The sequence below is a fragment of the Pristis pectinata genome, chromosome 3, assembly GCF_009764475.1.
Source record: "Pristis pectinata isolate sPriPec2 chromosome 3, sPriPec2.1.pri, whole genome shotgun sequence".
NCBI classification, from domain to species: domain Eukaryota; kingdom Metazoa; phylum Chordata; class Chondrichthyes; order Rhinopristiformes; family Pristidae; genus Pristis; species Pristis pectinata.
This window is the reverse complement of record NC_067407.1, coordinates 28,100,014-28,116,520: the sequence shown is the minus strand read 5'-3', so window position 1 is coordinate 28,116,520 and position 16,507 is coordinate 28,100,014. Positions and strand designations below refer to the sequence as shown.

At 41.2% G+C, this 16,507-nt stretch overlaps 1 protein-coding gene across 1 annotated transcript in view; it reads left to right on the top strand.

Annotated features, from left to right (window-relative positions):
- The window catches only part of LOC127567776 (peroxiredoxin-1-like), a 45,600-nt gene that overhangs the window by 3,845 nt on the left and 25,248 nt on the right, over nt 1-16,507 (top strand). The window contains exons 2-3 of the mRNA XM_052010811.1: nt 12,910-13,026; nt 15,796-15,949. Of these exons, the coding sequence (XP_051866771.1) occupies nt 12,921-13,026; nt 15,796-15,949 (260 nt within the window). The 5' untranslated portion in view covers nt 12,910-12,920. The remainder of the gene's footprint in view (nt 1-12,909; nt 13,027-15,795; nt 15,950-16,507) is intronic.

The following is a 16,507-nucleotide window of genomic DNA, read 5'->3' as shown; positions in this document are numbered from 1 at the left end:
TCCAAACTCCTAGATCTAGGACTCGGCACCTCCCTCTGCAACTGGATCCTAATATCTTTACCGAAGCATCATTTAAAGAGGATTTTACTTTTTTATTCCTCTTATCAAAGTGGATAATATTTTCTTATACTCCATATGTAAAATTTTTGGTTGCTCTCTCGACCTTTTTTCCCTCTTCGGAGACTCCATCCTCGTTGGAGTTTGCTTTTTCACCTTACTTTGAATTATCTGCCAATTGGCTGCAATACACCCAAAGTCTCTTTGTCCAAGTCATTAATATAAATTGTATATAGTTGAGGCCTTAACCCAAATCTGACAGCCTCTGGCTAGCAAACTGATAATTACACATATAAATTGTAGATGTAAATCCCATCGTGGCAGGTTGAGAAATTCATTTGGGGGAAGAAATGACATTAAAACAGTTGAATTGTGTAATAATTAAGGACTTTTAGGGAAAGAAATCTACCATTCTTATTCATTCTTACTTTTGTGTGACTTTAGTCCCACTCAAACATGGCTCACTTTTAATCCAGAAATAAGGTGTAAGAGCTAGAAAATTGAAATAAAGAGAAAGATTGCTGGAAATGCTCATCAGGGCAGGCTGCATCTGCGAGGAGAGAAACAACATTTCAGGTTGATAACCTTTCATCAAGTTGACTTCTAACTGCTTTCTAAAGTAGCACACTAAGCTGTTCATTTGTATTAAGCCTGAGAATAATTTAAAATAAAAGGCAATTTGTGCATTCATACCAAGCCTGAATTGGATTGAATCGGCTACCAGAGGCAAAAGCTGCATGGGGAAAAAAAATTCTGAACAAAAAAATTCATTTATAGGAATCAAAGGCATGTTAAGCAGGAAATGGGTGTATTGATTTCTAGATTGCCTGCAGTGTTTTAGTGAGAGGACTCTTGTGATCCATTCAGATGTGTAGATAGCAAATCAAATCCTAAAATAAAAACTGCTTTTTGAATGAGAATTTTGAAGATTGTGATATTCAGTTGAAGATGAAGAGTGGTAGGGAAACATTAGCAGGTGATTTACACAATCAAGGACTCATTAACAACAATGACATAAAAGGGAACAATGTGTGCATTAATTCCACAACTAATGTCTAACACACTGGAATATAGCTTTTTCTTTGAATATTGTCGTGAAATCTTGCTGAGAGAGTAGGCAAAGACTTAAGGAGACTTCTGAAAGATGGTACCTTCAATAGTGGGGAACTCTTGGTATGGAATGAGATGTTACCTTAAATAAAATGGTTAAAATGTTTTGTTCCCAAGATAAACCTATTTTAAGTTTAACCTCAATATATTGTTATCAAAATTACCCTATGTATGATGCTTTCCTGCTTTTTCATTCTGAAGTTTTATCTCTTAGCCTTTTTTTTCAGTCTAATGAATATTCCCTTCACTGTTCAGATTTGTAACAATATTGATATCTGTTTAATTGCTGATCACCCTCATACATCTCCATCTTTGTTTTTATATTTTTGGAAGCTCTTTGTGTTTGTACTTTATTGGTTCTTATTCAGCCTTTCTTTAGAGACCCAAGATTTACTTAGTGAGACATTGAGATGCTGGTGGTTCAAAAAGATGCCAGGTTGGAGGTCCTCTGCAGTTATGCACAGGTCAGGACCTGCCAAGGTCACAACGTGAACAACCTGGCTGGACATGGCTGATGTATTGTTTTACAGCAATGAGAATTCCGGAACAATTGATTAATTGCAATTTCATTATGAGATAAGATATCTTTATTAGTCACATGTGAATCGAAACACACAGTGAAATGCATCTCTTGCGTAGTGTTCTGGGGGCAGACCGCAAATGTCGCCATGCTTCCGGTGCCAACGTAGCATGCCCACAACCTCCTAACCTGTACGTCTTTTGGAATGTGGGAGGAAACCAGAGCACCCAGAGGAAACCCACACAGACACGGGGAGAACGTACAAACTCCTTACAGACAGCAGCCGGAATCGAACCTGGGTTGTTGGTGCTGTAAAGCGTTACGCTAACCGCTACACTGCCGTGCTGTAAAGGTGAGCTGTGCAACCATTTAAATACTGCTTCAAGTTCATGCACGTGTGGGTACATGCACACACACGTGACATGGCCTTCATCTTCTCTGGCAAATGTAGCAAGGAATAGGAAGGAGAACCCCCACACCCTCCCAAGTATAATGCCTGACTGTGGTGGAGGAGTAAAACTCCAATTAATGGGCAGATGGGCCATTAAACCATAAACTGCTCAGCTAACAGGTGCTGTTGGCAATCAGCCAAGTATACTCACTAACAATGGTTTACATTGATTACAGCACCCCCATTGATTTGATCAGTTGTATACATCCTCTTTGACACTTATACTGTATTAACATAAAGGATAACTATCTGGTCTTTCTATCATCTTCAGAGAGGACATAGAACCATAGAAAAATACAGCACAATACAGGCCCTTCAGCCCACCATGTTGTGCCAACCTTCAAACTACTCCTAAGACTATCTAACCCCTTCCTCCCACATATCCTTCTATCTTAAATTCCTCCATATGCTTCTTGAACTTCCCACCCATTACCTTAAAGCCATGCCCTCTTGTATTGCGCATTGGTGCCCTGGGAAAGAGGCGCTGGCTGTCCACTCTATCTATTCCTCTTAATATTTTGTGTACCTCTATCATGTCTCCCCTCATCCTCCTCCTCTCCAATGAGTAAAGCCCTAGCTCCTTTAGTCTCTCCTCATAATCCATACTCCCTAATCCAGGCAGCATCCTGGTAAATCTCCTTTGCACTCTCTCCAGCACCTCCACGTCCTTCCTATAATGAGGCGACCAGAACTGGACACAGTACTCTAAGTGTGGTCTAACCAGAGTTTTGTAAAGCTGCATCATTACTTTGTGGCTCTTAAGCTTGATCCCACGTTTTATGAAAGCTTACACCCCATAAGCTTTCTTAACTACCCTATCTACCTGTGTGGCAACTTTCAGTGAGCTGTGGATTTGAACCCCCAGATCCCTCTGCTCCTTTACACTGCCCAGAATCTTGCCCATTTACCTTGTATTCTGCCTTGAAGTTTGTCCTTCCAAAGTGTACCACCTCAGACTTCTCCGGATTGAACTCCATCTGCCACTTGTCAGCCCAGCTCTGCATCCTATCAATATCCTTCTGTAAGCTTTGACAGCCCTCCACACTATCCACAACACCACTGATATTTGTGTCGTCTGCAAACTTGCTAACCCACCCTTCCACCCCCTCATCTAAGTCATTAATAAATATCACAAAAAGTAGAGGTCCCAGAACTGATCCTTGTGGGAAACCACTAGTCACAGCCCTCCAAACCGAGTGCACTTCCTCCACCACAACACTCTGCTTTCTACAGGCAAGCCAATTCTGAATCCACACGGCCAAGCCTCCCTGGATCCCTTGCCCTCTGACCTGAAGAAGCCTACCATGCGGAACCTTGTCAAATGCCTTACTAAATACTATGTAGACCACATCTACTGCACTACCCTCATCAATCTTCCAGGTCACCTCCTCAAAGAACCCTATCAGGCTTGTGAGGCAATATCTTCCCTTCACAAATCCATGCTGGTTGTCATTTCCCCAACACCCAAGAGGAGGAAGAGATGGAACAGGACCCACCACAGGAATGCCTGGAAGAAAAGCAGAAGAGAAAAGTGGAGCCAAATGGAGGACAGGATATTGGGGAGAGAGAGAGAGGAGTAGGAGGAGCGGGAAGAAGCTGATAATGATGAGTGCAGTACATTATTGTGCATGAATATGCCACAGCGTGATATGAGAAACTGGCACAATGAGGAATGAGCAGATTAGGGGGACTCGTGTCAAAGGGAGGTACACCAGATGTCATTTAGCAGCAGGCCAAAGGAATTTGGTGTGGAGGCTTTTAGAAGGGAGTTCATGCATCTGCAGCGCCTTGGTGATCTCGGATGAAGTCTTTGAATGTGATGCTTTCACCTCGGGCTTGTGCAGATGGACACTGAGATGTGAGAATAGTGTCAGGCCTGTGACTGAATACAGAAAATGAAAAAAGTTATACGGGAGATTTGTGCAGAGCCAAGAGGTTGTAATCTCTGAAAACATGAGGACTTTCTTGCAAGTGCTTGGCATCAATTCCCTTGTAGTACACCTGCTGAAGGAAGTGATGGCTGCTGTGGAGGCACAGAAAGAAGCTGTGCAAACTCTGCCTGATATGCCCTGCTCCAGCCAGACATTTGCTCTTTGCTGCACAGGAGCAGGTTGAGTCTTAGGGAACAGCGATAAGACACCAGAAAGTGGGATGATGTCTTCTTTGAGCAGCAAGCTGCCACTTAAGAGCACATTACTGCTTTTAGTGGATACTGGGATGCTACCCTGCAGCTGGTTATGGTTCTTTGGGGGTAAAGTAATATTGCATATCAGCAGCTAGTTATTCTGTACAAGATTGATGGAATCGAATTGTTGAGAGCTGAGTGAAACTATTTTTATTACTGATATTCCATGGTTGTGCCATTCATAATGGCTTAAAAAGAATTTCAGTTGGAGTTTCATGGAGGATTTCTCACCATTGAACAATTGTAGACTTGACTGGCTTGAACTATGCTCTCAATACATCTTCCTATGCATTGAGTGTCAGTCTTATCAATTTCTTGTGGCATGCATTACTCTCAGCTGCTGTAGCTTCAATGCCTACTGGTCATCATTACTGTTGAGCCAAAGCGTTCAGACCTACTGAGAAGAAATTATCTGAAGGAAGTCATTATTCTTTTACTTAGCTGGTGTTTGTCAGGAAACTGATTTTGCAGCAAACCATTTCATTCATTGTTTCCCTGCTCTGCTGGGTGATGGAGTTGTGTATTTTGTTGGGACTTTCCCCTATATGCTGTCTTGTTATACTCCTATTGCTCCTGTAGGTCTTCAGACTGTCTTTTGGCTCCAGGGCTCCATGTCCTCCTTTCAGTATCTGCTGCTGTTTTCAGATGGCTGGATAATGCAGCTTGTAGGACACAATGAGGAAATCAGTAAACCTGGTTGACATGGGATATGGTGCTGCTAGACCGATGCAGGTACCAGGATCTCATTTTTAAACCTCTGCATTTTCAACAGATTCTAGTGCTTTGTGGCTAATGGTGGATCTCTACAGCTGTTTTTGGTCAAAGGACATTTGAGGAATCAGGGAAGTAGAGGGTAGCTCTTGTCTGCCAGAGTCCATCCTTCTGGTCACTACTAGTTGGAGAAAATGTCTGGAAATGTAGCTGTCCTTAAGATAGAGACATTATGGGTGCTTCCAGAAAATCGTCTGATGATCTGCTGTCAGCCAAACATTGATGGAATGGAATGGAAAGGTTTCTGTTTGAGGCGAAGGTACAATAGGAGCTTTTATATACTCATGAACATAGTCAGTAGTTGTCCATATTCATAGGAATGAGCAATACCGGTAAACCCACTGCTCAAAATGCCATCCGCAGCAGACCTCTGCCATCTTCATTATTGCTTACTGCAGAATCAGAAAGGTTATATAGGCACTCTGCCTGTGGAGAGTTGAATTTATTTACTTTGATTTTAATGAGGATCCTGTGGCGAGAAAATTGAGGATCAAGATGACTTTGACAGTAGTCCAGATAAAAGAGCATGATCAAAAGTCTGTGCAGTATATCATACTTTTTGGTGATGACAGCCCTGAACAGCTTTGTAGGATCAAGTTTCTCATTAGCGAATTCTGGGTAAGAAATGGTATCTCTGAAGGCTTTGGCAGTAGGCTCTTCTGAGATGATCTTATTTCTGCCTCCTGCTCCGTGTTCCCCAATCCATTCTTTGTGCCATTAATTGCCATATTGACTCCAAGAATAGATTGTTGCTAGTGGTGTCACTAGTGAAGTCATCTTTGCATGGATTTCTCAGCAGATGTATGCTGGAAAACAGCACCTTTCAAAATAGTTGAGTTGTGCAGTTGAAAAAGAGTATTATTCAACTTTCATCAGGATATTCTAGATTTATTGTACCAGATCTTGTTGGCCCAGGTTTGCCACTTGGAATTGACGAACTGATCAAGATGGTCAAGCTCACTTAATTGGAGTGTCCAGGTTTCCTGTGGCTTGGCTTGAGTAACTGCAGAGCTTTCAGTGGTTCATTGGGGAGACCCTGCACTCAAAACACCCTATTAACTTTGACAGGCAAAACCTGCTCCTAGCTTTGTTTGTTTTCAGAGCTGTGAGAATTTTTAAATAGTTTTTAAATACCTCTGACATTTGAGAGACAGTTGAAAACTATTAAAAAATAAAGTGAATAATTAAAAAAAACTGAAGAACAATATTAAAGAACACTTATAATTGATTAAAAACCTTAAACCAAAAAAATAAGTACCAGTAGCCCAATTAAAATCACTTCTGTCATAAATTAGTGAAGCGGTTTTTCCAATGTAAAAAATTGGTGAGGGATCAGCAGGTTGGAACTTCGCTACTGGGTGGACAAATATGGCACTGTCCTTGAGTAAATTTGGGATTTCTACATGCTGAAATTTATGATTTATCTGCTATTTCAATGTGCCAGTGGTTCAGGTTCAGTTCAGAACTGCTGTCATTTGCCAACATGATCTGGCTCATTGATTGAATATGGAATATGACGGATGTACCTTGAGGTCTACATGTAAGAGAGTTGAAAGTTTATTGTTCAACTCTAATAGCATCAAGGGAGGCCATGAAATGAATATGAGCTGTGGCTGTTGTGTAGAGTTGGCTAGGGCTAGTGAGATAACAACGGACTGAAGCATGTAAATGTGCGTATATTTAACAGGGAATACTATTCCTTTATAAGCCTAACTTTCAGACTGGATAAAATGCTGGAGTGAAATAACCCCTATTCAAAACTTCAAAGCTGAAGTTTGACATTATTGTTGATGATGCCCATTGTTGAATTCAGCTGACATTCTGACAGTGTGCATTCTGAAACTCTAGTTAAGAGCAGTGAATAGTTCGCAAAGATTTCTGTCTTGCCATTATTAATCAAGTTATTTACTATTAATCACTATTGATTCTGACTCTGCTATATTTCTGACACCATAGTTGTTTTTTGCCAGCAAATATTGTCGTGCTGTGGACCTTTTTTTTTTAGAAGCAGGAACATTAATTCTTTCTTTTACAGAATTTGTACTTCAACCATGTCTTATTTCCATTATCCCTTTAAAATATTCACACAACCTCTCATGGATTCATTTTTGAAGTGCTTCATGTATGTGGCAAAACAGCAGCTGTTTCGTGTACAGCAAAGGCAAAATCAGGGCAAATGAGTGGAATTGCCTGCAGGTTTTTGTTCCTGCCAGCATTGTGAATTCCAGACATCGGAGTATAAAACTCAGCTGATAGTTCAGTGTCAAATCTAAGAAATGCATTGTTAGAAGTGCTGTGTTTGAAGAAGTGTAACATTCCTACTAATCTCTGAGAATCCCTAACACATGATAGGTGGAAACAGATAAGGGAAAAAAGGGCAGAATGAACCATATTTGGGGTGGGGGGGGGGGTGGGAAGAAGGGGAAGGTACAGATACAGTAGATGCTGGGAGGTAATAAGTGGAACCAGACAAGGATGGGATGATGGGTAGATGCAACCAGATGGAGGAGGGGATAGGAAGGAGAAGCCAGGGGAGAGGAAAGCTGTAGATAGTTCTATGGATGATGGGCAAATGGAAATAGGAAATGTGAAGAAAAGCAGAGGATCAGTGGGAGTGAGAAAGGAACACAGGGAATGTGGGTTTCCTAAAATTGTAAAATTCATTGTTCATACCATTGGGTTGATGGCTGCCCACGTGGAATTTGAGAAGTTGTTCTTCGAGTTTGTGTTTGGTCTCACAGTGGCAGTGGAAGTCATTGTGGGAAGGGAATTTAAAATTCCATGCAACCAGAAGCTCAAGTTGACTGTTGTGGACAAGAGCATAGGTGCTCAGCAAAATAATCACCTAGTCTACACCTTGTCTTGCCAATGTAGAGGAGGCCATGTTGAGAGCACCAAATACAATTGACAAGGTTATTGGACGTGCACGTGAATCTCTGCCTCACCTGGAAGGTGTTCCTCCAGCAGTCTGTTTTGCTCCACATTCCAGCATGTACATTTCATTGTAAATCCAGAGTAATTTGAATTGTGCTAGCAGTTGCATTTTGATCTGTACATTAAGTAAATGGCTGATATTGAAAAATAATATTGAATTAAATTTTGCTGTTACCTGTCTTTAGCTCAGAATTTGCCTTTTGTATTATAATTATCATATCCACTGTTGATGTAGCACTGAGTAATCAATCCTTAGAAATGGTGACAACAACCTTTCCCTCAATGTCAGCAAAACATAAGAGCTGGTCATTGACTTCAGGAAGGGAGGTGAAGCACATGCTTCTGAACCTGAAGTCACTGTCGAGGATGTAAGATCAGTCTTCCGGAGAGTGAACCTGAGGAAAGCATCTGGCCTGTATGGTGTCCCTGGCCGTGTCCTCAGATATTGTGCTGATCAGTTGGCAGGGGTACTTGCAGATGTATTTAACCTCTCCCTGCTTCTGTCTGAGGTTCCCACCTGTTTTAAGAAGACCACAATCATCCTGGTACCTAAGAAAAACAAGGTAATTTGCCTTAATGACCACTGACCAGTGGCTCTGACACCACCATCATGAAGTGCTTTGAGAGGCTGGTCATGGCACGCATTAACTCCAGCCTTCAGGAAAAGCTCGACCCACTGCAGTTCGCCTCCCGCCGTAACAGGTCTACAGTGGATGCCATCTCCCTGCCTACACTTATCTCTGGAGTACCTGAACAGTAATGACACCTACGTTAGACTATTGTTTATTGACTACAGCTCCGCTTTCAGTACTATAATTCCAAGCAAGTTAATCAACAAACTCCGAGACCTGGGACTCAACACCTCCCTCTACAACTGGATCCTTGACTTTCTGGCCAACAGACTGCAATTGGTAAGGATAGGCAGCAACACGTACAGCACGATTATTCTCAACACTGGTGCCCCACAAGGCTGTGACCTCAGCCCTCTACTCCCTATATACTCATGACTGTGTGGCCAGGTTCTGCTCTAACTCCATCTACAAGTTTGCAGATGATACCACTGTAGTGGGCCATATCTCAAATAACGATGAGTTGGAGTACAGGAAGGAGATAGAGAGCTTAGTGACGTGGTGTCATTACAACAACCTTTCCCTCAACGTCAGCAAAACAAAAGAGTTGGTCATTGACTTCAGGAAAGGGGGTGGTGTACATGCACATGTCTACATCAATGACGCTGAGGTGAGAGGGTTGAGAGCTTCAAGTTCCTAGGAGTGAACATTACCAATAGCCTGTCCTGGTCCAGCCATGTAGACACTGGCCAAGAAAGCTCACCAGCGCCTCTACTTCCTCAGGAGGCTAAGGAAATTTGGCATGTCCCCTTTGACACTCACCAACTTTTATTGATGTGCCATAGAAAGCATCCTATCTGGATGCATCATGGCTTGGTACTGGCAACTCCAGCCTCCCAGACAATCTCGACCCACTGCAATTCGCCTATTGCCGAAACTGGTCTACAGCGGACGCCATCTCCCTGGCCCTACATTCAGCTCTGGAACATCTGGACAGTAAAGACACCTATGTTAGACTATTGTTTATTGACTACAGCTCTGCATTCAATACTATAATCCCAAGCAAACTTGTCACCAAACTCCGAGACCTAGGACTCAACACCTCCCTCTGTAACTGGATCCTTGACTTTCTAACCAACAGACCGCAATCAGTGAGGATAGGCAGCAATACCTCTGGCACAACTATTCTCAACACTGGTGCCCCACAAGGCTGCGTCCTCAGCCCTCTACTCTGCTCCCTATACACTCTTGACTGCGTGGCCAGATTCTGCTCTAACTCTACCTACAAGTTTGCAGATGATACCACTGTTGTAGGCTGTATCTCAGTGATGAGTCTGAGTACAGGAAGGAGATAGAGAGCTTCGTGGAATGGTGTCATGACAACAACCTTTCCCTCAAAGTCAACAAAACAAAAGAGTTGGTCATTGACTTCAGGAAAGGGGAAGGTGTACATGCACCTGTCTATATCAACGGTGCTGAGGTCGGGAGGGTTGAGAGCTTCAAGTTCCTGGGAGTGAACATCACCAACAGCCTGTCCTGGTCAAATCACGTAGATGCCACTGCCAAGAAAGCTCACCAGTGCCTCTACTTCCTCAGGAGGCTAAAGAAATTTGGTTTGTCCCCTTTGACACTCACCAACTTTTAAAGATGCACCATAGAAAGCATCCTATCTGGATGCATGACGGCTTGTTACGGCAACTGCTCTGCCCAGGACAGCAAGAAACTGTAGAGAGTTGTGGATACAGCCCAGCGCATCACGAACACCAGCCTCCCTTCCTTGGAGTCTGTCTTTACCTCTTGCTGTCTTGGTGAAGCAGCTGGCATAATCAAAGACCCCACCCATGTTACTCTTTCTTCTCTTCCATCAGGTTGAAGATACAGGAACCTGAGGGCACGTACCACCAGACTTAAGGATAGCTTCTACCCAACCGTGATAAGACTATTGGATGGTTCCCTTATACGATGAGATGGACTCTGACCTCATGATCTACCTTGTTGTGACCTTGCACCTTATTGCACTGCACTTTCTCTGTAGCTGTGACACTTTACTCTGTACTGTTATTGTTTTTACCTGTGCTACATCAATGCACTTTGTACTAACTCAATGTAACTGCACTGTCTAATGAATTGACCTGTAAGATCGGTATGCAAGACAAGTTTTTCGCTGTACCTCGGTACAAGTGACAATAATAAACCAATATCAATACCAACTGCCCTGCTTGGGACTGCAAGAAACTGCAGAGTGTTGTGGACACAGCCCAGCACATCACAGAAACCAGCCTCCCCTCCATGGACTCTGTCTATACCTCTTGCTGCCTTGGTGAAACAACCAACATAAAGACCCCACCCCCCTGGGTCATTCTCCTCCCCTCTCCTATTAGGCAGAAGATACAGGAGCTTGAGGGCATATACCACCAGGTTCAAGGACAGCTTCTACCCCACTGTGATAAGACCATTGAATGGTTCCCTTATACGATGAGATGGACTCTTGACCTCACAATCTACCTTGTTATGACCTTGCACCTTATTGTCCACCTGCACTGCACTTCCTCTATAGCTGTGACACTTCACTCTGTGTTCTGTTATTGTTTTTAACCTGTACTACCTCAATGCACTGTGTAATGAATTGATCTGTATGAATGGTATGCAAGACAAGTTTTTCACTGTATCTCTGTACAAGTGACAATAATAAACCAATACCAATGCTCCTGTCTATATCAATGGTGCTGAAGTCCAGAGGATTGAGAGCTTCACATTCCTAGGAGTGAACATCACCATAGCCTGTCCTGGTCCAACCACTTGGACGTCATGGGCAAGAAAGTTCACCAGTGCCTCTACTTCCTCAGGAGGCTAAAGAAATTTGGCATGACTCCGTTGAATCTCACCAATTTTTTATCCTATCTGGATGCATTACGACTTGGTAGGGCAACTGCTCTCCCTGGGACTGCAAGAAACTGCAGAGTTGTGGACACAGCTCAGCTCAGCACATTGTGGAAATCAAAGACCCCATCCACCCAGGATATTCTCTCTCCTCCCCTCTCCCATCGGGCAAGTTTTTCACTGTACCTTGTTACATGTGACAATAATAAACCAATTCCAGTTTCATATGACAAGAGGCCATCAGCCCATAAGTCTTTGCTGGCTCTTGGACCATCTGTGAATACACATGTATTCAGCTAGGTCACAAAAATATAGATTAATTTATGAGACCAAAATTTTGCCATTGGAGTGTCTGTATTTTTATTTAAACATAACTGGTACAACAAATTAAGGCAATGGAAGGGGCAATTAAATATGACACCTAAAAACTGCAGTTTAAGTTGCTTTGCTCCATCGTGAACTTCATTTGATTTGTATTGAATGATGTGAAGCTAACATTACCTTGGGCTGTAGATACGAGCTAAACTTGTCACAGAAAATTGATGCAAGTCCTCTTTTAATGGTCTGCTTAATTAATTACTGCCAATCACAGCATGGTGATTAAAGAGAGTCACATGGTTCTGTGGTTGTATTTGATAAAGTTAATAGAATTATTTGAGGATGTGATGAGTACATTAGGATTTCAAAAAGCATTAGGTATTGAACCACACAAAGTATTGCTACTAAGGTAAAGGCTCACGGGCATTGGGTCAAAATATTAACATGGCCAGAAGATTGGATAAAAGGCAGGAAAGCTATAATTAAATGTGCTAGGTGGATGGTTATTAATAGGGTGCCACAAGAATTGGTACTCGACCCTCAGCAATTTAATGTTAATGATGGATGAAGAGATGTGTTGTAATGGAACATTTTCATGTGCTATGCAATAGTTGTTTTAATCAGAAAACCTTTTTGACAGCTAGGAAAACAAAGGGTTGGTATTTCCTAGTTGTCAAAACTTTCAGAGGTTTTTGTAATGGGGCATCTTCTTTAGAGATTTTGTGGTTATTTAGGTCAAGATGGTGGAATTCAACACTCATTGAATCAGTAAGGAAGACCCTCTTCATTAAGAGCAGGTAAATACAGGTGAAGGGTTACTGCAAATGATGATTGGAGGTAATGGGTCTGTACCAGGAAGATCTGGTCCACAACTTTTGCCCGATAAGGCCAGAGGGCCCAGTGTTTGAATTTCTGTTGCATATTTACATACACAATGTGTGCTTTAGAATATCACCTTCTCATTGCCTTGCATGAATCTCTATGCAGCAGTATTTTAACCAATGCTTTAATGTGTAGAGGAAGTCGTAGGCTGAGGTCCCTGTACTAGGTAATGAAGGTGTCAAAACAAAAGATTAACAGGACAAGCTGTTCATTCAAAAAGTTTACTTTACAGGTTGATTCAGAATGGCTGCTGGAAAAGCCGTGATTGGGAAGTTGGCTCCTGATTTTGATGCTACCGCTGTGATGCCTAATGGACAATTTGAACAACTCCAGCTATCTAAATATAGAGGTAAGAATAATGATAGAGATTTTTTAAAGTATATTTTGGAAAATGACAGAATATTATCTTGGCAGTATATTGATCTCATTTAAAAGAACAAACTATTCTACTGTGTAAGTTAAAGTTAAGTGAATTATCTGCTTGTAGTGTCAGCCTCGAACATTAAAAAACTGAGCATTTGACTTCATGAGCAAGTGAGGTCTGCTTTGCATCTTAAATAGCTTGTCTTTCATACTTCAATTCTCTTGGCATACTTTGTGATAGGTGTAACTTTGTATTTGTTTATTGGGCTTTTGTTTTATTTCTGTAATATTTGATTTTTAGCTAAATCCTTGATTTTGCTGTACAATCTACATTTACTGGCTCATCATTCCTAATGCAGGAAGGATAGACCTCACTTGTATATTAGGTGATGCTGCTATCGAAGACCACTTCATAAGGCCACATTACCTTCAAGACTAGACTTATCTCAGGTGCAATGTGTATTCTTGCCATCATTCCAGATGTATCTTTACGCACATGAAAGCATTTCCAAAGTTAAGAGTACAAAAGAAATTGATTCAAGATATGATCTAATCCTCAGGTTCATTGGATAACCTGATCTGACTAATAGCATTCCCTCCTCCAGAATTGAATTAGCTACAGGAAATACTAAATTTTAGTCCATCATACTTAGTTAGCAGTCAGGAAATAATGCAAACAAGCAACTGAGGAAAAGGCACACGAGATTCTGCAGATGCTGGAATCTGGAGCAACGCACACAAAATGTTGGAGGAACTCAGCAGGTCAGGCAGCATCTGTGGAGGGAAACAAACTGTCGACGTTTTGGGTTGAGACCCTTCGTTAGGACTGCTGATGAGGGGTTTCAACCCAAAATGTTGACTGTTTATTTCCCTCCATAGGTGCTGCCTGACCTGCTGAGTTCCTCCAGCATTTTGTGTGTGTGTAACTGAGGAAGAACTACAGGCTGTCACAAAAGGAAAAATTGATCAGGGGATAGAAACAGTTCTTCTTAATATCACAAAGACACCCCTGCTTATATTTATTACATCCTGTCATTTTGTATTTTACAACTTTATTTTTCTTGTATTTTGGACTTAAGTATTGAATGCTCTGTTCAGTGACATGCACTAAAGGTTTGTGCCTGGTTTAATTAACAAATCCTGGAGTTGCATAGGTAAAATGTGCATCATAGAAGGTCATTGACCAAGTCACTGTCTAGTTTCCAGGCATTTGGCTATAACTGAAGAAGAATGCAGTGCTTTGTGTTGCACATAATTTTCGTGAAGATGGCACTATACTCATTTAGAAATTTTGATTGTGCTGGGAGCTTATTACTTAAGACACTGCATGCAACGATTTGTGGTATGGAAATTCTTTTATTAAACCAAAGCTTCATAGCTTACTTAGCTGGAAAAAAGATTTGGATTTACAAATGGCTTATATAATCTCGGATCATCCCAAAATGCTTTACGTTCAATTGAATATTACTGAAGTTTGTTCACTGTAGCAATGTTGGAAACCTAGCAGTTGATTTCTAGAAATTGAGATCTTACAAAAAGCAACATGATATGAGTAGAATCTTGTTTAGTGTTGGCTGCAGATAAGTGTTGGACAGGAGGAACTTTGGATTAATTTATGGCCAGCAAGTGTCATGGAGAGATCTTCAATATTGGACTCACATGTCAAATATCTGGAATTGGACATGCACCACAGCTTTTCAGTTCTTTTTCTCTCTCTACCATTTCTTCTCTTTCTGAATGTGCATACAGCACGGACAGCCTGTGCTTGACAACATTGTGCCTGCTTCCTGCTACTGATTTACCATAGTTGATGTTTCTTGTTATGTACTTCTGGAAAATTAACTAAGAATTCTTTAAGTTTATGTCGCTGTTTGAAGACCCAAGTTGTCCATAAAAGTGCTATTTACAGAACATTGTACTCAAGTCTGGCACCCTATTAATGAGTTCCCTTTGAACTTCTCCTTTCTAATACATTCCAGCACATTTGGAAATGAAAAGAGAATGTCAGAGCTCCCAACAAGTATGGGAAGAAAGTGTTAGTATCAAAAATAAATTTTATAAAATGCAGTGAAAGAATATAATAGAAGCAGGTGTACGGCATTTGGCTTCTTGTGCCTGCTCTGCTATTCAATAAGATCATGGCTGATCTTTTATCTTGGTGCCACTTTTCTGCACTGATCCCATATATCTTGATTGTAATAAATCTAAAAATCTATTAATCTCTGGAAAATCAACTGAAATATGAGAAATGCTGGAACATGTTCAAGGTGGTATGGTGTTGGAGGAAATTCATTAGCCTCACCAAAAATTGCACTGAAAGCCTGTCCTTTTACAGTGCACCAATTCGTGCTTCTTTCTTATTCTTCCCTTTCTCTACCCACAGTTGCTCATGAACTTTACAATGAATGGCATCTGTTCATTTGCCTAACTGCATGTCCTTCTGAACCAGGCTTCCAATAGACCAAGTGTTTACAGGGTTGGCTTGCACTTTATCATTGGAACCAATGACGACTTCAGGCTATCGCTATATAATTTAAACCTGAGTGGAATGCCCAAAAAACTAGGGCAAAGTAGGCACAGTAAGGGAAAGATTCGTACTGGAATCTTCCTCTTCTTTACATGTGTTGCTTCTTAGAAATTAAATTGAACATGGGTTCCAGCCTTGGCTTTAGTACAAGTCTGCCTGAATGATAACTTAATGGCTTTGACTGCACAGCGTAGTGTTTATGAATTGATTTGTTCATTTTCTTCACAGGAAAATATGTAGTCTTCTTTTTCTACCCACTTGATTTCTCCTACGTGTGTCCAACTGAGATTATTGCTTTTAGTGATCGTGTCGAAGATTTCAACAAGGTTAATTGCGAAATAATTGCTGCTTCTACAGATTCCCATTTTGCTCATTTAGCTTGGTATGTAATGCTACCTTTCTCCTTTTTTCTGACCAATTTATCCAGTGTTTAAATTGTAATTTTCAAATTAACCTAGAGATGTAGATTTGAGTGTTTTCATTTTACTTTCTGGGTTTGTTCATCAATGTAGTGACTGTAGGTAAGAGTGAAGATACTCATGGAACTACATGTTCTCATTTTTCTGAAAAAATGAATAACCACGTGCCCGTAGCATAAAATTTTGACTTTATTGCAATACAAGTTATCCAGTTAGGGTTACAAAATAGATTTATTGGATTATAGAGAAACACTTTTTCTTTAATTATTGCAGTACATAGTCATGCAAGACATACAGTTCAAACATGATGTTGGCTCAGTTGATTGGGCAAGTAAGCAGTAGCATACTTAATTCTGGCAGCAAGGTAGATAGCAGCAGTTTTCTCTTTGGCCTTACTGAAACTTAAAGTAGATTTGTCTTTTCACTTTATTATTTCTGATGAAGGATCCTTGACTCGAAACATTGACTCTGGTTTTCTCTCCACTGGTGCTGCCTGGCCTGCTGAATGGTTCCAGCTTTCT